Below are 22,136 nucleotides of genomic sequence, written 5' to 3' on the forward strand. Positions count from 1 at the left end.
GTACTATTATGAATTGTACCCTTCGTACGGACGTTTTAAACACATGCCATTTAAATATCCAGAGCATTTGTGCAAGACAAATGAGCAAATTTGATGAGCTTACTTCTTGCTTTATAAATAGTAAAGTCGACATAATCTGTGTTTCGGAATCTTGGTTGAATAACTCTATTGACGATAATCTTCTGTATATTGATGGCTATCAGCTATTACGACACGACAGACAACATTCTCGCGGGGGAGGAATCTGTATATATTACAAAAATTTCCTGAAATGTAGCATTTTAGCGTCGTCTCTGCACCCCACCGAAATTTTAGACAAAGTTGAATACCTGCTTATCGAAGTAACACATTATAGTAGAGCATTCTTCCTAGGTGTTTTTTACAACCCACCTCGAAACGACTGTGTAGATACTCTGAACAATCTTATATGTGACTTTTCGCTTACGTATGAAAACGTTGTTCTTTTAGGAGATTTTAATACAAATTTACTAAGCTCTACCGAATCGACCCTTCGATTCAAAGATATGATTGAATCACACGGCTTCTCATGCATCAATAATACACCAACTCACTTTTTTTCGACAGGTTGTTCACTTATCGATCTAATGATAACTAATAACCCAGACTTCATATTAAATTTTAAACAAGTTTCTGCTGGTGGTTTCTCTAAACATGACATTATTTTCTCTTCAAAAGATATTGATCGAAATATACCTCAAGCTAATAATCTTATCAGAGATTATTCACGTACACTGCCGGCCAAAAGTTTGGGATCACCCGCTAAAAAACATGCAAATTTTGATCGTTCATATCTCAGCCGTCTTAGGACATATTGCAAATTTTCTGATCTCATTTGAAAGATAATGAGCAATAACTATTTCGGAGGTGTTTTTCCCATAAATAATGTTTAAGTTTTGCACCTAAAACTTAACCTAAAGTTAGAGCATTTTCAAAAAAACACACTCAATATTCAAAGCCGATCGTCTCGCGATAGGGTGAACCAAATTTCAAAATTTGAGTTGCATTAGAATCCTTTTTCTATACTTCTCAAAATACAATCAAAACTTTTGTGCAAAAATTTAAGAATGTACTTTTAATTGATAAAATAGACACTTAAGTTATCGTCCAAAAGTTTGGGATCACCCTTCAGTATGGTGTATCGGTCAAAAACATGCAAATTTATCTCATTCATATCTTTCTCATCTAACATCGTATTGCAGATTTGAAGGGTGCATTCGAAAGCTTAGGAATTGTTGTTTTTCCATAAATTCATACAAAAATTATATTTTAAAGTGATAACCATAAACAATTTACTTGAAATTAATTGTTTTTTGAAAATTCACACCAATGATTGTGAATTTTTTATGGTTATGGATTTTCAATATAATTTTTTAATGAATTTATGAAAAAAGAACAATTCCTAAGCTTTCAAATGCACCCTTCAGACCTGCAATGCGATGTTAGATGAGAAAGATATGAATGAGATAAATTTGCATGTTTTTGAAAAAATGATCCCAAACTTTTGGTCGATACACCATACTAGGGGTGATCCCAAACTTTTGGACGATAACTTAAGTGTCTATTTTATTAATTAATAGTACAGTCTTAAATTTTTGCACAAAATTTTTTGATTGTGTTTTGAGAAGTATAGAATAAGGATTCTAATGCAACTCAAATTTTGAAATTTGGTCCACCCTATCGCGAGATGATCGGCTTTGAATATTGAGTGCGTTTTTTTTTTGAAAATGCTCTAACTTTAGGTTAAGTTTTAGGTGCAAAACTAAAACATTATTTCTGGGCAAAATAAATCCGAAATAGTTATTGCTCATTATCTTTCAAATGAGATCAGAAGATTTGCAATATGTCCTAAGACGGCTGAGATATGAACGATCAAAATTTGCATGTTTTTTAGCGGGTGATCCCAAACTTTTAGCCGGCAGTGTATAAATATGCCTGATTTAGTACGAACATTTAATGAGATCGACTGGAGTTTTTGTAGCCGAGTTAATGACTCTGAGATTTCGGTCGAGCTTTTTAACAATCGCATTCTAGAATTGTATAACAGCTTTGTACCCTTGAGAAGAGTTCGACCTAAGCAAAATCCTTGGTTCACAAATCAGATTCGTGAATCGATGCATAACCGAGATCTAGCATACCGGACATGGAAATCATCTAAATCAGTCTCGAACTTCCAGCAATATAAACGATTAAGAAATATGGTGAATAATCAAATTAAACGAGCTAAAGTAGACTTTGTCTCAAATCAAATGCAATCTGCAAATTCAAATCAGGAGCTTTGGAAAAGACTGAAAAGTATTCACAGATTCAAATCCGATTGCAATGATGTTTCATCTCACACAAGCAATGAAATAAATGAATATTTTGTATCTAATTTCTCCAATAGCAATTCACAATTGCCTTTTTTACCACTTAACCAAAGTGGCTTTAAATTTGCATCAATCGATATTAATGACGTAATATTAGCTATAAGCACTATAAAATCCAATGCTGTAGGGCATGATGGCGTATCCTTGAAGTTTATAAAACTGTTACTCCCTTTACTTCTCCCTCCCATGTGTGAACTGTTTAATTCAATATTAGTTTCAGGGAAGTATCCCAAGCCTCGGAAAATTGCCAAAATTATACCAATTTAAAAAAATCTAATTGTAAAAATATTTCTAACCTACGTCCAATCAGCATATTAAGCACACTTTCTAAAGTTTTTGAACGTATCGTGAATAAACAAATGCAGACATATATAAGCAGTATGGACCTATTGAGCCCATTTCAATCTGGATTCAGAGCAAACCATAGCACAACATCCGCAATGATAAAAGTTATCAACGACATTCACTGTATGATAGATAAGAAACAAAACGCCGTTCTTCTGATGATTGATTTTTCGAAAGCATTTGACAAAGTGTCTCATGTCAATCTACTGAAAAAACTGTCTATACAATTCAATTTTTCACGCAGTGCTATTTCTTTGCTAAAATCGTACTTGAGCAACCGTACGCAAATTGTAGCTATTGGAAATGATTACTCTAATGCTGCTTATGTTACATCGGGTGTTCCACAAGGATCCATTCTTGGACCGCTTTTATTCTCTTTGTATATTAATGACCTAGAAACTGTTTGCTCAAATACCAAAGTTCATCTTTTTGCTGATGATGTTCAAATCTACATCTGTTCGCCATGAAGCAATAAGCTTAATGAATGACGATCTACAAAACATTTACCAGTGGTCCTTGCATAATTTACTGCCAATCAATCATGACAAAACTAAAGCTATCCTTTTCCCATACAATTTGAACACACGCAATGTTCCAGCATTGAGTCTTGGTGATCAAAATATTGAATTTGCTGATAAAGCCACTAGCTTAGGTGTAATAGTTCAGAGAGATTTGAAATGTGACGCACTAGTCAACGCTCAGTGTACTAAAATTTACAACACTTTACGAACTCTCAAACTTAAAACAAGTATACTTCCCATTAACATCAAATTAAAACTGTTTAAAACCCTCATTCTTCCACATTTTGTTTTTGGAGCGGAATTACTTTTAAATGCGTCGGAGTCCTTGATGAGCCGTCTTCGATTAGCCTTGAATTGCTGCGTACGATATATTTTTAATTTAAATCGATTCCATAGAGTGAGCCACCATCATCAACAGCTTCTGGGTTGTCCTTTTAAAGTTTTCTATAAATATAGAGCTTGTATGTTCTTGCACAAAGTTGTTCAAACGGGTAAACCATCTTATCTTTATGAAAAACTTACTAGATCTCGAAGCTCTCGCGTTGCAAATTTTATTATCCCTCGCCACCATACTGAGTCTTATAGTCGATCCATTTTTGTCAAGGGAATAAGTTTCTGGAATCAACTTCCTAGTACCTTACGAACCTGTAATTCTTTTATAACTTTCAGACGAGATTGCAAAGAATTTTTTAACCAGTAATACCAGATACCAAAAAATACCAGTTAAATTCGAATTGTAGAGTAGCTATCAAGATTAATTAAAATTATACAGCAGAGAATTATCTAAATGAATACTATGTAGCACAAATTGTAGTAAATTATAAGGAATTAAATTACCTTAAACTACATGATTTTCGATATAAATAAATAAATAAATAAACTTGTTTAGTTGAAGAGAATATTTTCCGAAAACATTAACACTAAGAAGACATCTATACTTTGAATAAAGTTTTAACTTCAATTTCAGTTTTTTTTAAAGAATTAAACCGAAAAGGAGTAGGAATAATAGCAGCATGTTACCTAAATAAACGGGGAAATTGTGCCTTTAAATTTTAGTTTTTACTAACATAACTTATTCCTTTGATCATGTTTGCATGATAATCATCAGATTTTTAAATAATTTTGAAATGTATGTTTTATTTTGATCAAATTAAAAAAAACAGAACTTCAAAAGTTTGTAGATCTGATAAAAAAAATTAGATGATACCTTTCGGAAGATATTCATAACCAACATACAATTTCAGTGATTGAAAATTAATTGTGAATGATTGATGGCTTGATTAAAAAACAATATTTGTGTTTACGAATCTTAACGTGGATTATCGTCCTTATTTTTATTTGTTAGAACCTTAAATGGTTCAAGACAGTATCAATAAGAGTTTCTGTAGAACGCTGAATTTTAAAAGATATTGAATGATGGAATGATAAAATAAAATTTCGAATACCAAGCATAACCACGTTCAACGGCTACGAGTAGATTCAAAGAGATTTATTGGGGAAAAAAATTTCATTTGCAAAACAGCTACAGAGATATTTATGCTCCTATTTCCCCAAACAATAGAGAAAATCTGTAGCTGTGTTATCATTTACATAATCGTATTATTTGACAAAGATTTCAAACGATATAATAGTATACGCGAAAGAAATATTTCTATGAGAATTGTTTGATGATTCTTTGAAAATTCTGAGTACAGAATTTTTGCTAGTTTAAGATTTCTTGCATTTTGGATGCCTATTTTACCAAATGTCAAGTACAATCTTAACAAATGAGTTCGAAATGATTGACACTTTATTTGCAAACATCACACCCAGATCGTGTAACAGTCAAAGACATTTGTTTATATTTTCATATCTTAGACCGAGTGTATTTTTGGCTCGCTGAAAAATAAAAACCTTCAATCACATTCATGCTGATGATGCACATGTGAACCAATAACATACTGACAAATTAACATTAGCAGAGAAAATCCTAGCAGCGACAACGGGACGCGCGGGTGGAAAACTGAACCTTTCAAAAGAGATTGAGAGCGCGAGAGATTGAAGGAAAAACGAAAGTGAAAATCCCACCGAATGCGCACTCGTCGTTCAGCTTCAGAGCATTGTGTTACTCTTGCTGCTCCCTGACCTGAACCTTAGGGAAGTGGGAGATATTTCCCGGAGCCAAAGAATGACGTCTCCAGCAGAGTTTTGGCGTGTAGTGGGTACAACGTCGGTACGTTTTTCAACTACAGCAAACACCGACAGCATCCATGCCAGTCAGCTTATGCGAAGAACGACCGCGACCCTTCAGAGAGTGTTATCAATCAAACCAAACGGGTAGATACACTAAAGGTAATGGTTCTCCGAGATTTTTCTTGAAATAACAGAGAAGAGCGGTTTGTTTGTTTTTCTCAAAACCAAACCATATGGTGGTGTGTCCGTGGTTTTCCGTTGAGATAACCACTTTTTTTCTCTTTTTAATTCGTTTATCTCGAACAAATTTATTTAATATCTGAGCAAAAAGTGTTCGTATATAAATAATGGAAAACATAGGTGGGATGATGCTTTGAGATGGAAAGATATGTTTAGAGCTTCCTTTCCAATTGGTTGCACAACTGTTTTATTACAGTCTCGTATGCGAATCTGTTTCCGAAAAAGTTTTCGACGGAGTCTCCCATTAGGAACAAACGAAGATCGGTAGGAGGAAAGCTCTCCACTTGACGCACAGATGACGTCCTTTATTTGTTTGTAGTCAGCAGCTCAAACTGTTACATCATTTCATAGTGCCCAATATCGTGTAGGATAAATGAGGTACATATATTGGCCCACGGACATGGAAGGTAGCTGAATAAGTTTATGGTTCGGTAGTTGAGGGCGTTATTGCAATAAATCACTTATGAATATCATTGTTACCTTTATTAGGAAAATAATCAAGAAAAACAACTTGTTTGCAGAAGATCTTCTTCACCAACACAGTGGACATTAGATTGAGTCGATTTGGGATCATTTTTGAATTTCTCAAACTCTGGGATTTAAAAAGCTTTGTTTTGATTCAAAACTGATCCATGATTTTTTGCAGAATTTTTAAGTAACGTTTACATGAGTCAATTTGAGGATCATCAAGACGCGCCTCGAGCGAATTCTTCGACGTAGTGCCACTAAATTGGCAATAGATTTGAATATACCGAATCAAATCGCGGACGGATCCTTAAAGATGAACTTTGGACCGTAGACTCGGTCCGAAGGTCTTAAGATCTTAAAGTTGATTCAAAACTGATCCATGATTTTTTGCAGAATGTTTAAGTAACGTATAGGTACATGACTAAATTTGAACTTTTAGGTTTGTATCACTGCTGGGTGCTTACTTTTCATGGAATACTTCGCGGGGCACAAGCAGTGGTGTCAATTGAATTTATTGTTTTCCAATGCCAAAAGACATATCCCTGTTAAACAGCTAATAACTTTTTTGCCTAAGAAGATACGAAGTTACGGTCTTCGACAAAGTTGTTCGGCGGAAATTTTCTTTAACACTAGAAAGACCGCACCAGTCAAAATGACTGGTTGGACACTTTGTTTGTTGAATATCTTTTAAATACTTCGCTTTAAAAATTCGCAAAAAATACGACTTTTCATGAATTTTGAATCTCTACAAAACTGTGTATTTTTTATTTCACTAGCTCTTTTTATAAGCGAGAAAAATTTCGCCATGGACACTCGGACCGTGACCAGTCAAAATGACTGATAAAATTCACAACCCTACAACTCAAACAAGATAAAAAAAATTTCGCTTGCTTTTGGTTTCATTTGCAATCTACATTCAAGACAATGAGCCCTAGTTAATTTAAAGAGGGCAGAAGTGTGTCATTCGTTATAAAACTATTGATCTTCGATGCGAAGTCATGAATATTTGTAGAAAAAGTTTTCGGATTCAAGCACTTGAGTCTCAATTTTTTTGGTCTGTTTTGTTGCTCAACTATATTCAAACTTTCTGTCTAAATTTGGCGAAATTTCATCAAGGTTTGTAAAAGTTATGTTAGAATTGATACATGTCCATTCGAGTAATTGGGTAGTTTTAGGTGATTAACATGTTTTATACTATGCAGGGTGGCCAGCGCGTTTCCATTTTTAAATTCCCGGTTTTTTCCCGGTTTTTCCTTGTGAGATTTTATGTTTTTCATGGTACCTTTTACAAGATTTATTGACCGAACAACTGGACGTTTCATGATATTTGTATGTGAAAGTATGTGAAAACTGCAAATTTTCCGTGAATCAATTTTGTAATTCAAAATTGATTTCCTCCATAACTCTTAAAGAAACGAAAAGCCCATAATGATGTCTTAAAATGAAAGCTGCATCATCAAAAGGTCAGGAAAATGATATATTTGGCCGAATATTTGATGACACAGGTTATACTTTTTTAGATTTCTCATGTAGAAGTTTACTATATTTTATTTGAAAACTTGGGAAATTTCAATGCTAAATTATTTGATTTCACTTGGGAAGTGAAAAAACTATAAATGTGCATTTGAAAAGAGGTTCATCAATCTCAAAAATCTCAAAATATAAATTTAATTAAAAAAATCGCCAGAATGGACAAAAATTAAAAATTTTCAAGTCTCTAATAAAACAATCAATCAAAATTTTTCAATAACACTGACATATCAGTATATTCAGATAAATATAGAAGCTTATTTGGTGCTGTTAATATATTTTACTTTTAAACTCAGACTTGAAAAGTTCAACTCAAATTCTGAAATATCAACTTGGTATTGAAATTTTGCTTCTTAAAAGCCGATATTAGTATCAAAGTTATTTGCTTATTTGAACTTTGAGTTTAAATTTTGAAATCCAATCCTAAGGTTTAAACTTAGAAATTTAGATTATTATGGCATAAATAACATTAACATTGTTATGTTTTGTTTTGTTTGATTCTGAATATGGGGTTATGATTTTCGAATGTTATTGGAACAATTATTTCTGAAATCATAGTACTGTGTAGGTACTGGTTAATAAATTATGGATTTAGATGATTAGTTTCTTAGTTGTGGTTTTATTTCTGTTCTAAAATGGGTATGTTAAATCCAGATAATGAGTCTGAATTTAGAATCTTAAGTTTAGTGATATTTTTACATTTTGAAATTTCATTTTAAGGCCGATTTCAAAACTTGAAATCTCAAATTTATACCAGAATATTCAAAAAATTCATCTGAATTTTCAGTTCAACTTCTGACGGAATGCAATCCAATTCTTAGCACAGAGAACTTAATTCGACCTTCTTAATTCTGAGTTCTGAACGAAATCTATATTCAGAATCTAAATTTGAAATATCATACTGAGCCTGAATTTTTAGTCTATGGTAACTAGTATGAGTAAAATAATTATGAATTGTGTACTCATTTATTCAAATTTGAAGATATCAGCTAAGAAACTGAATAATTTAAATGATATTACAACATAGGTGCACCGATTTTTTTTATATGTTGGTTATCCACCATGGGTGCACGGATTCACCGCAGTTTCTGCCCAAGAATGCATTCACATGCATTTTTAGATTATTAGGTTCGACAAATTTCCGATGCAAGTTCACTTACAGGTATTCTGGCACTCGTGTATATACCTGGTTAGCTGGCAACTGATTGAACATTTTTATTGAACATTCATATTATAAGAGGAAACACATCTTACCTGTCGGCTACTTATGGGGTTTGAACCCAAAAGTTGTCTTGCCGATACCGGGAAACGAACCCAGTACGCCTGGCATATCAAGACCAGACTCGCGCTAGCCTATCTGCTAGACCACATCGGCGCTAAGATATTTCAACATGGGTGCATGGAATGGCTGCAAATTTGCCGTTGTAAATTATATGGAAAGAAATTGTTTTCAACTTGCTTCAGAACACAAAATATTTTTGTGTTAGACATGATAGGTATTTGAAATGCAATATAGGTCAATCGAAAAACTATCAAGGAAAAACAAATAAACGTGTATATTTGACAATGTTGGTTCATAATTTTTATTTTCACTATTTTCCGTCGCACGACATAATTTGATGCATATAATTCCTAAAATTCACTCGGTCCATAGTAACCGTTTTCCGATTTTTATGGATGTTGATTCAATTACCATCTTATCAGATAAATATACGATTGAAAAAAAACCTTTTTTTAATATTAAATGAATAAATTTATTATTTCAAGATATAAATGAAATATTTCTTTTCCCGGAATGAAAAAACGGAACTTAAAATAAAAATCGTTATTTAAATCGAAATGTCTCAACATGAAAACATGGTTTCGATTTTGGTTTAGTTAAGATTTGTCTAAATGCTTTTTAAAAATTTGCAAAAAGTCCAATACACTGAGGTTTTTTTTTACGCGGTTTTTTTTTACACGGTTTTTTTTTACGCGGCTTTTTTTACGCGGATTTTCGAATTAACGCGGTTTTTTTTTACGCGGATTTTCGAATTAACGCGGTTTTTTTTTACGCGGATTTTCGAATTAACGCGGTTTTTCAGAGAAAATATTCTAAGACTTTTTCAAAGGAAAACACTTAGAATCTTTTTGTAGTTGGGAAAATCTTAGCTCTGAGACTAAGAACGTGATACATGAGACCTGAGACCTGAAACCTGAGACATGAGACATGAGACCTGAGACCTGAGACATGAGACATGAGACCTGAGACCTGAGACATGAGACATGAGACATGAGACCTGAGACATGAGACATGAGACATGAGACCTGAGACCTGAAACCTGAGACATGAGACATGTGACCTGAGACATGAGACATGAGACCTGAGACATGAGACATGAGCCATGAGACATGAGACATGAGACCTGAGACCTGAGACATGAGACATGAGACATGTGACCTGAGACATGAGACCTGAGACCTGAGACATGAGACATGAGACATGAGACCTGAGACCTGAGACATGAAACCTAAGACCTGAGACATGGAACATGAGACCTGAGACCCTACTATTCTATTAATCTAATTGATTTTGTTTTTTATCTTAAAAATAAACTATCATTGTACGCAAATTTTTAAATAATCATGGTTCTTACGCGTTTTTTTAGTAACGTGCTGTTTTGTTTGAACTTTTTAATTAAAATGGATTTTTTTACGTGGATTTTCGAATTAACGAGGTTTTTTTTTACGCGGATTTTCGAATTAACGCGGTTTTTTTTACGCGGATTTTCGAATTAACGCGGTTTTTTTTACGCGGATTTTCGAATTAACGCGGTTTTTTTTACGCGGGTTTTTTTTTACGCGGGACCAAATACCGCGTAAAAAAAAACCTCAGTGTATTTGATTAAAACGCGGTGAATCCGTGCACCCATAGTGAAAAACCATGTATATAACACAATTTTTTTTTGAATCTATAAAAGTCTTTATTCTTTACCTTTAACATGCAAAACAGTTAATTTTGGAAGAATGACAGTGAATCCGTGCACCCATGGTAAATTGCTCTACTTATAGAAAAAATATGCTTCAAAACCTACAATATCAGGTATAATTTATAGGCAACGTGCTGAACAATTTCAGAGCGATGGATACTTGAAAATATCTACTAAAACAAAATTGATGTGAAACCGTGCACCCATGGTCAATACCCATAGCCATCTAACATGATTTTATAATTATATGGATAATGTGTTTTATTTTTTTGATAATTATTTGAAATATTCATTTTATTACATACACGCATTCGTCAACTATGCCAAAATGAGGTGATTCCGTGCACCCATGGTGAAAAAATATTTTCATTTTATTACAAAAATGTTATCGAATTAATAACAAAATAATTTCAAAAGAAAAAAGTCAAAAATATTATGATATAAAAAATTTCCGCTTTACCAGTCATTTTATACATATTGAGCTTCGAAAAGAAAGATACTTTGATTGTTTTAATAAACAAATACACGATTTACACGCAATTCAGTTTGACTACTTTTGATTGGAACACCTTTTAACATCTTCGGTACAGTACATTTTATTGCACATTTTTGGCGTGGAGTTAGCGCCGAGCGGCATTGCAATTTTGCAAGCTCTTCTTTGGGTGTATGATTTTTTCCAAAGTAGTAAAATCTGTACAAAACAGTTAATTGAATTCTGATTTAAATAACATATGGTGTTTGGTTCTTAAAGATTGATTCCGTGTATTTAACTCAGATTTTTTAATTTTGTCACATTGCCGCCTCTGGCTCCAAGGGCCTCATATCTTATTTCTACTACCAGCTATTTCTTGGTAACAACATGACTTAATTCTACAATTTTAACATTCTTGAATTGCTAGAAGTTTTAAGTCTGGCTTTCGGATGGATTTTAAATCCCGACTTTTACTCGCATTTTCCGAATCAGTGACCACCCTGACATTTTATTGAAAGGCTTTTCCTACTTTCTCAATGTAAAATACTACACTACTCGGACAGTTTTGAATGATTTGCGTAAAATTCGGGGCGCAAACCTGTTAGACGCAAAGAAATGTGAGGGTTCCCAAACCAAATCTACGTAAACTTCAACATTTTTCTAGTGACTTTTACAAGATTTTGTACACAAGATTCAACATAAGCAATCTGCCAACTTTTCTGCATCAAGCTAACAGTGAATGTAACTTCGTGTCACAGTTTACAATCCCCCAACCTTTTAAAAACTTTCATCCTGCTAGAAATTCACAGAATGAATAAAAAAGAAATGGATAGAAGTAAAAATGCACACAATGAATATATGAATGGAATCAGCAACATTTGCTTTTACGTTTTGTGCAGGCTATTTTTAACGTTTCATGTTTTTTCATCGAATCGTTTGAGCACGGCTGAGTGACGATTACACTCGGTTGGCTCGAGGATTCCCATTTTGATGATGGCCGACACGATGGACGATGATAATATGGTGATAGCAGCAAAAAATGATCACAAATTTTTAGCTTAATTTGATGGCCCTGGTCATGGTTGTGTGTAGATTTATTTTTAACAGAAGTGGGTGGCGGTAATAAAATCTGTAGGCTCGTGATTTCAATAAACTGATCGATTTTTAATTAAAGCTGATTTGATTGAAGACAAAAATGACTAACTGATGCACCTTTACAAAAAAGGAACAAAAAAAAGGCACACAAAATGGCAGAAAAGCTGCAAATATTTCCCGGCTTCAAAAATTAAAGTAATTTAATTTTAAGCAGCAAGAGTTACCCTCGTATTGAGGTAGCTTCTAAACGTGCCGGTGATATCCCATTTAATAATTTACCTGGAAAGTTGGTTAGCGGCATAGTAGTAAGTACGAATGTAACACGTACGTGACTCTGTATGTAAGCGGCTAAATGCATACATACATACACGTATGGATGAAGGTTGACAAACATGTCGGGGAGCGATTTTTCCTTCTCCTAACTAACAACAGTAAATTCAAGCTCTTTGTAGCGCCGTGTGCCATTCGTGCCATCAAACATGCCCCAGGATTGTCGTGTGCAGCTTTTTAAAGAGACATTTTATGTGCCATTCAGAGCGAACATTTTCAAGATTCCTTCGGTATCATTCTTAAACGAGCATAAATGTTATTTTCTGTACATGGCGCATAGGGTGAACCGGTACACTTAAAAACACTAAAAAAAAGTTTTTTTTTAGATTTGAGAGAGCCTCGTTAACATACACAAGAATTTTTTTTTTTAAATTAAAATCTAGAATATTATCAAACACCATTCTACTGACAGGATCCACAAAAAGGACGTATTTTCGTAAGTCCATCCACTGTTCATGCACGTGGGAAACGAACAAGCCCCGTTTGCCAGTGCCAATGGGATGCTATTCGGTTTGCAAGATAAGGTCCCACGGCAAGTTGATGGATATGTATGTGAAACGAGGTGGATATAAGGACCGGAAGGAAATTTCTACCGACGTACGGGGCGAATTAAAGGCTGTGGATGGATGCCGAGCTGCACGTATAGAGTTTATATCATAATTTCGCTGCCCTTTTTTTTTGCTTTACTTAATAAAGCTCGGTGTATCCACTCACGTTATAGTCTGCTTTAGTTAACGAGCTGTTTTAACCACTGAATCATCGGTCTCTCGTTATGTTTGGAAGGTTGAAATTTCTCTGAATCTTTAGAAAAACAAACACATGTTATGTACACACCAGTTAAGTCCAGTCGGCAACCCCATCGCGGAATAAGGACCTACTGCTCCCGATTTCCTAAATTGTTACGGAAACCGAAGGAAACCCTTGGCTACGATTTTGAGCATAAAACACGGAAACAAATTGGAACTTGGAACGTTTTAATTAACCTTTGCCCTACAATGCAAGCTGGCTAATCTAGCTAGAGAAGCTAGCCGCCTGAAGCTTGAAATTTTAGGACTGAGCAACCTAATACCGGAAAAGGCAAGTCTTGTTTTACTCTGGTCTACAAGGTAAAATGCGACTCGAAAATGAGGATTTGGTATTCTGTTAAGCTCAAAGGCCCATACGGCCCTTATTAGACATTAGACGAATGTCAAAAGTATTATCCTAACCGGACTTAGGACATGGATTAGAGACCAAACGACTGTCAAGTGTTATGAGCCAACTAACGTTGCTGATTTGTAGACGAAAAAGCAGTCCTACTGTCAACTGAAAATCGTAGTTCGGGAAATCCGGAAAGTGACTTTCAAATTCATTTGAACGATTTCAACGCAAAGATTGGCTCCGATTACACTAGTTTACAGCATTTTTGAACTTAGTAAACTGAAGGTCATTTTTGATGTGAAATCGGGCGCTGAATCCGAAAATGAAATTCAAAAAAAACTCAGTAGAACCGTTTTTGAGTTATGCTCAAAATATGAAATTTTGGAAAAATAAAAAAAGTTCTTGTACTTAGATTTAAATATCTCGGACGGCATAACAGTAATTTGAAATGCCTCTTTTGCATATTGAAAGTGAATAAATTTTCTATCGATCATCTGAACACCGTTTTTGCGTATGATCAATAGTATTGTTGATATTAGTGACTTTATGATAGAAAAAAATATAAAAAAGCGAAAGTTTTAGACTCGATGGTAGCATTTAAAAAATCTGATTTTCTTTTGCACTTAAATGTCAACTTAAAACAAAGATTTCAAGTGGTTATTCATCAAAATCGGTTGAGAATTGAAGAAGTTATGGCTACTTTACCATAACTGAAATTTTTGCAGTTTTTAATAATTTAACGAACCGCAGTACACTTATCATAGTAGAATGAAACATGATAAATCTCACTCGCTCCAAGTCAAAATTATTTATAAGCTTACCAAAAGGTCACATGCCAAATTTGAGGATGATCTGACCATAGGGAGGGGTTGCTAGAATCTCAAAAGTGAATAAAATTTTAAGGTATTTTGCCCGGGAGGAACGAAAAATACTGTTTTTTCTTCAATAACTTTTTTCATCACTAGCCGATTGTTTTTCATGGTTGGTTATCTTAAAGCCTAATAGATAGGACTCGATAGGATTTGAAACAGAAAAGTTATTGCGGTCTGGGTTGCCAGGTGCCCAGATTTGTCTGTAAAACCAAGACATTTGACCCTTCGTCCAGATATTTGTCAGACACAGATTTTGCCCAGATTTTTGCTGAGAGTGCCCAGATTTTACAGACTTTCAAAATTGAGTGATGAAGTCAATATTCATGCATCGGATTTGATCCGTAAGTGCCAGATTAGACTGAAATCTCGCTTGTATTCATTGGTATTTAACCAATCATTCATTAAACAATTATTTTTTAAATAAGATCGGCATGGTACGTGGTAGGAAACAGTGTTTGTTATATAGTTCTCTACTCGAAAATAACCCGAATGCCACAGGATAACCTAGACCCCCCCCCCCCCCCCCCCCCGCTCACAAGCATCGTCAAATTTCTTGTTTAGTACCAAAAATGTGATTTTCCCTATGCACAGACACACACAGACTTTTTTTTCAAAATTGCCCAGATTTTTACTCCTTAACACCTGGCATCCCTGATTGCGGTTCAAAGATTGTATTTTATTCTCCTATAAAACGCAATGCGTAAAAAGTACTCATTGCGTGTTGGACAAAATTTGCGGCGAACTGCAATAACTTTTTTACTTCAAGTCCAATCGTGTTGCTGTCTTCGAGTGACATATTTGTCTCAACTTAAGCTTTAAGAAAAGTAACCATAAAAAACAATCGGCTAGTGATGAAAAAAGTTATTGATGAAAAACCAGTGTTAGGATTCGAGCAGTTTATCTCCCCAGAAAACACTGACATCCCTAGTATTGTTAGCCATAATTATATCAACACAACCACATACACACTGTACAGTAGACTGAGTCGATTTGGGGTCATTTTTGAATTTCTCAAACCCTGGGGTCTTAAAAGCTTCGTTTTGGTCCAAAACTCATTCATGATTTGTGGCAGAATTTTTAAGTAACGTTTACATGAGTAAATTTGAACTTTTTTGTTTGTATGGGAAAATTGAATATTTTGTACTGAAAAATCAACATCATTTTTGTTTCTTCTGGGGAATCGATTCTGCTAATAGTTTTTGTGCCAATTTATAAATTTCTTTCAGGAAAATTTCCGCTGAACAACTTTGTCGAATATCATAACTTCGTATCTTTTTAGACAAAAAAGTTATTAGCTCTTTAACAGGTGTATGTCTTTAGGCATTGATAAACAAGAAATTCAATTGACACCACTGCTGGGTGCCTAGCGAAGTATTGCAAGACCACTTTTCATGCCATACTTTGTGGGGAACAAGCAGTGGTGTCAATTGAATTCATGGTTTATCAATCCAAAAAGACATACACCTGTTAAACAGCTAATAACTTTTTTGTCTAAAAAGATACGAAGTTATGATATTCGACAAAGTTGTTCAGCGGAAAATTTCCTGAAAGAAATTTATAAATTGGCACAAACACCATAAGCAGGCTCGGTTCTACAGAAGAAACAAAAATGATGTTGATTTTTCAGTACAAAACATTCAATTTTCCCATACAAACCTAAAAGTTCAAATTTACTCATGTAAACGTTACTTAAAAATTCTGCCAAAAATCTATGATGAGTTTTGGACCAAAACGAAGCTTTTAAGACCCCAGGGTTTGAGAAATTCAAAAATGACCCCAAATCGACTCAGTCTACTGTACAGATCAACGCCAGCTGTCATGTATATATAGAGAGTAAGAATGATTTGAATAAAGTTAGTTATGACGCAATCGTTACTCAGTAAGGTTCGTTTCCAAGCAATAAAGTTCGTTTCCAATTACCGGTGTGTTTCATCTGAGCCCCTCGAAAAGTGTTCACAACCAAGTTTGGTTTGGTTTGGTTTCTAATAATTATTAGAATCATGCGCCGTGGTCTAGGACGTGTGGCAACAACAACGTGATGATCAGTAGATCGCTCTTCCCCCTCGGACAGCGCATAAGGTCACTTGGGTCTCTAGATGGCCGAATCAAAAATCAGATTGACCACATCAGCCGAAAACGGAGAAAGAGCCTCTTAAATGTCCGCAACCAGAGAAACACTGACATTTTTTAAGCATCTGACCATCACCTCGTCCTTGGTGGAATGTGACTATTTAATAGTTGCGTTTGTTCAACGACGCGAGGAGAGAGTCGGATCCCGATACAACGTTCGCGAGTTGGAAAATCTAGAGATGAAAAGTGCATATGTTGAACAGCTTGAAATTTAGATAGAAGCAGCAATTAATGAAATCCAACAAAGTGCCTGGAATTGATTTTATTCTCGCTGAGATGCTTATTAAAGCGGGCAAAAATGTTGCACCGTCTATTTCGTAACATCTGGGAGACTTTTCCGACCGATATGATGTAGGGTATTCTCGTGAAAGTCCAGGAAAAGGACATAGCAGAGTGTGGTAACTGGCGTGGCAGAACGTTGATGTGTCCAACGCTCAAAGTACTCTGCAAAGTGATCCTAAAAGGGATCCAGGAGAAAATCGACGCTACTTTCGGACGGCAACAAACTAAATTCCGTGCCGGGCTTTTATGTAAAAATTATACTTATAGAAAAGTCATAAGCTACTTTAAAACTATTTTACTCAAAAATGGGTCAACTTTTCTCTGTGCGTATACAAGCAAAAGTTTGTTTGCTTAAAAAGTGCTGTGCAATCGATTTGTTCGGAGTAGTTTTTCATCTTTGCTATGGTTCGTATTGATCTTGAAACTTGAAAGAAAATTCTGCACACTTGGTGCACTGTAAGGGTGTTGTCTATAACTAAATCGCAAAACAGTTCAAAGTGACACACATACGTGAGAAATATCATCGACAAATATGGCAACGAGTCGCCCTTGAAGGATCTGCCTAGATTCGGAAGAAAACCTGGTTCTAGTTAGCCCCAGTTGGATGCTAAAGGAATTACTCATTTCAAACGTAACCGATCGCCAAGGCCAGGAACTCCTTGAAGGCGTGCAAGAACCGGAAGGTCCCTAAGAAATCTGTAGAGCAACAATCTCGAGCAAAAGCAAGGACGCAGAAACTTTACGAACGGTTTCTGGTCAATCTTAATGGCGATGCGATTTTTCAGGAAAGTTTCCCGGGCCACAATTCTACAGGAAATTGTTACCGATTCATCAAAGTCAACATTCGGTACCAATTCAATGGAGGAATACAAATATTTGTTTTGTTTGCGCGTGTTTGTTAATATGTTTTTGTTAGTTTTGACTCATTAGATGTTTAAAATTTAAATTTAAAGTAGCTATAAAACAGTTTGCCTAATATGTCGGAATCTGGGTTGACCGTCAAATGACAGGTGTCAAATTATACATCTGACACCGGATCCAGAATAGGCTCAAAAGGAAAGAGCGGGAACCTTGGGCTTATGCGTGAACGGAAGCCATTGGCTCGTTCACTTAATTAGGAACACAGAAACGAGAAACACGTCGAAATCCTCACCGAAGATTTGAAGTAGTTCGGAGTACTGTGAGTGTGCGGAGTGTCCGCCCAAGTGAGCCGAGGAAAAGGGAGGAACCGTGGCCAGAATCAAGTGAGTTAAGTTTTGACACTTCCGTCCTGTGTAACGTTGCGAAGTGCCCGTTGAAATCCCCAACCGTCCTAGCAACATACTAAAAATCCTGCGCCAAAACTGTGGTTCCGCATGTCGTCCCATCCTTCAAAGGTTTCTACGCGCTTGGCTGCTGCCATCAATTTTGTATGGAGTTGGATTATTCAGCCGAGGCGGAGACAAGGTGACCAAAATTCTTGAACCTGCCTACAACCAAGGAGTTCGTACCATAAGCGCAGCCTTCCGATCTAGCCCTATCATCTCTCTAATGGCTGAATGTGGATTACAACCTTTCGAAAATGTCATAACCCAGGCTCTTACGGCAAAAACAATCCGATGGTTGTCATACAACCGACCTAGCAACGCACCTATGGTTGTTAGGACTTGAGACTCTCTGCAACAACTTTTTTCTATCGCTCTACCAAATATATGTGCCCGTTTCGACCCTCGTCTACGCCCCTGGAATAGCAAAAAACCCAAGATCGATTTAAGTCTACTTATAATGCCGATAAGCTTCGGGGGCATATGTTGCCCTGCAACAGGTTGTAGGATGGACGATTCCATAGCTGGAAAGCAGCTGAAACTACAAACTTAAAACATGCGTAGTAGATCGCGAAGGTATGCAGGTACGATCGACACTTGGCAAGCCGATAAAGTCGGGGCAAAGAAAAGTTTGATAGCGGCCTTGAACCGCAGTAAAGAGCACTACATAAGAGCAAATTTGTTTATATATGGACAATACATCTCATCCACTAGTTTATTTAAAATCATGAAAAAGTCCAAACTACTTCCATTGCACACACTGTGTGCAATCGGTCTTATAGCCTCGGAAAGTCATTGCACACACGGTGTGCAATCCGTTTGAGTGTATTAAGTGATTCTTCCCGTGAACTTCCAAAACTTTCGAGACCGATTATGCATCTCTAGTAGGGTCCCGCTACCACTGCATTGGCGAGTTTCAGTATTTTCAATCACATGCAGTTTTGAGCTTTATATAGAACACCGGTCAGGTATGTATGAATAACAAAACATCACTTACCTTTTCACTATCGGTAGTGTTGCCGGAACCGAAGCTAGCTAGAGAGCTACCATCCTGGTCGTTATCGTTCAAGGTGTCATCGATATCCTTGGACAGTCGCTGACCAAGCTGCTTGGCACCAACCTTGGCCGGGGATTTCAATAGCGAGAACGAGGTACCCGAGAAGTAAGTTTCCTGGATAACTTCCCGCAACCGTTTGACCCACATCTGTTTAGTCTCAAGGCTGGTAGCCTTCAGCACGATACGATAGTCGGACAGCATCGGTGCTCGGCCGGTCCAGATCGCAAATTTGCATTCATCACCTTCGATGTGTTCTGTCACGCCAAAATCTAAGAATAAGAAGGCAAAATTTAGTCACATTGTAATAAAAATCCTTTATGATTTCATCTTACCGGAAGTGAGCAATTTGCTTTTGTAAATATATTTGACCGTTCCGTTTGTATCTTTTACTTCTTTCGAGAAAAGGATGTACAGCTCGAAAAGGAACACATGACGTTCGCGTCCCTTTTTTATGAGAATTTGTTTATTATCCCACACGAGAAACGAATCCTGCAGAACAACGTCTCCAAGATTATCCAGTGGAACGTCGCAACCTTCGAGCAACGACAGATGCATCACGTCGTTGGCTTTCTTCGGAACATTCAACATCACTTCGAGACCGTCCTTGATTTCACCTTGGCCTTCGTCACAGCAGGACTGGAGATCTTTGAGTAACAACTGGTACTTGGTTATTCGTTGCACCGGTTTTATCAGGAACGCTGGCAGCGAGTGTTCTAGTTTATGTTTTCGTTGCACTTCATCAAAATAGGTTCCACCGAACTGGACCATATAATCGTTTGATTGGGGTTTGTTTTGACAGTAGAATACGTACATGTCGAACTTGGCGGCCCAAGTTACGAAACAATGGCCCACATCCTCGGGCATAGTTTCATATTTTTCGAGCTCTCTGAGAAATATTTTTTCATGAAACTGGTAGATATCTTCGATGTTGCTGAACAAGATGTGTTCTTTGCCGAGCAGGTTTGGCGGAACACCAACACCACTTTTAAGCTCTGTAACAAAAACTTTGATACATGTTTCGAGATCTTTAACGTATGTTCTTTCCGTTTGCAAGAGCTCAGCCATGATGAACTCTTTCTTGCGGGCGGACTTTCGTTTCTCCTCATTCATTTCTTTGGGTACACCGACAGATCCGGATGCAGAGGCAGCAGCATTAAGCTTGGTTTCCAGTGACGGATCTGAATGGCGATATTCGAGTACGGATGCATTTCCGGTGGTAGAAGATGCCGACGAGATACCACTTGTAGAGGATGTCGTTGTAGACACAGAAGTCGTTGAAGAGGAAATGGATTTACAGCTAAGGCTACTGTTGCTACTGTTACTACTACTACTATTATTGTCATCTTGTTGTTGTATACCAGGTAGGCCTAAAGATTTCTCCAGATTTGTTCTATAAAGTTCCATGCGACTGCTGAAGTCCTTGTAACGGTTGTCCACCGTTGCAACCCATTGTTTGATCGAACTGGCGTGTGCATGGCCTTTCTCCACCAGGGAGTCGGCCAGCTGAATGAGCAGTTTCACGCGTTCCCGCGTTTCCTTCGCTGTTCCCTTGAATTCATTGTGCTCTTTTAAAAGCACTTCTGTTTCTTCCCGGGTACTACATAGCTTGTTATTTCTTGATGACAAGTAAGCCTCCCCGGTGTCATGGATCCATTCGATGGCTTGTTTGGCCGATCGTTCGAATAACACAAATTGTTGGCATTGATCTAAACGCTTTTTACGCTGGGTCCAATATTCCAGCACCTGCGTCTCCTGAGTCAACAGTTTGTCCAAAATAGACTTCACTCGCGATTCACTATTCACTGTTGTTTTGATGTGATAAAACTGCAACGATCTAGCTGCATACTTAAGGAATGTTTCGGCTGTACGTCGGGCAAGCGTACACGCTTTCAGGAATGCTTCCTTCTGCTCTTGGTGTTTCGAAATCAGTTGCACTATTTGTTGCCCTTTGTCCGAGGAACCGCCACCGCCACACCAATCCTCCTCTCGTCGATACTCTTTCTCCAGACTGTCCAGCACACTGCACACTTGCTCTGCCGTTTTGAAAAAGTTCAACGAAGCCGTTACGAGTTTGTGGCGCTCCTCCGCACAGGTGACTAGTTTTTGCCATTTCTTCGTGACTTCGTCGGCAATGTCTTTGATACTTTGTGGATCATAGTGGTTGGCGTTCATGAGAGCGTCGGCACGATACTTGACCTGTACCGCTGATGTGTGGGTCCTTTCGATTGCGACCTGCGGATAAATATAAAAAGATCAGTCAATAAAATGATTCATTTTGATGGAATTTTCATAAAAGTAGAAATGGGATCAAATGGAAAGAAGGAACGTTTTAGCGTTTTAAAAAAATTTCCTTTGTTTACCAGATAGTCAGGTACCTACATAATATGTAAGTCAAATCATCAGTAAAATCTTAAAATGATGAATTTTTTGAAGTGTTTAATTTCCTGACTTATCTGAGTGCTCGAAAAAATAATGATATTTTTTTCGTTCAAAGGGTTTCCTTTTTAATATAATCTCGAAAATAAACAACTATTTTGAAAAGTAATCTTCTTAAGTTTTATTCCTAGCTATTTAAAAAAAACGTTCGTCATGCCCCTTTAGTTGAAAAACACTACTTTTTCAAGTCATTCCGAATTAGTTATTCTATACAATTCCTAACAGTCCCAACACAAAAGTCAAGCTCCTTATGCGATAATGTTCGATCGCCAACTGACTCTAGTCACCTAAGCGAGCATCTTCGGTTCTTATAAACTAAGCCTTTGAATAAAAACTATATCTCTACTTCAATATAATGGTTTGATATAAAAAACGATCTTTAACAT

At 36.4% G+C, this 22,136-nt stretch overlaps 1 protein-coding gene across 2 annotated transcripts in view; it reads right to left on the reverse strand.

Moving 5' to 3' along the window:
• LOC129757320 (triple functional domain protein) overlaps positions 1 to 22,136 on the reverse strand; it is a 233,912-nt gene that overhangs the window by 149,201 nt on the left and 62,575 nt on the right. For both annotated transcript variants that reach the window (XM_055754504.1, XM_055754505.1), the window contains exons 6-7: positions 19,647 to 21,546; positions 19,255 to 19,583 (exon numbers count right to left, since the gene is read on the reverse strand). In XM_055754504.1, the coding sequence (XP_055610479.1) occupies positions 19,255 to 19,583; positions 19,647 to 21,546 (2,229 nt within the window). The remainder of the gene's footprint in view (positions 1 to 19,254; positions 19,584 to 19,646; positions 21,547 to 22,136) is intronic.

This window comes from Uranotaenia lowii, chromosome 3 (genome assembly GCF_029784155.1).
Source record: "Uranotaenia lowii strain MFRU-FL chromosome 3, ASM2978415v1, whole genome shotgun sequence".
Classification (NCBI taxonomy): Eukaryota; Metazoa; Arthropoda; class Insecta; order Diptera; family Culicidae; genus Uranotaenia; species Uranotaenia lowii.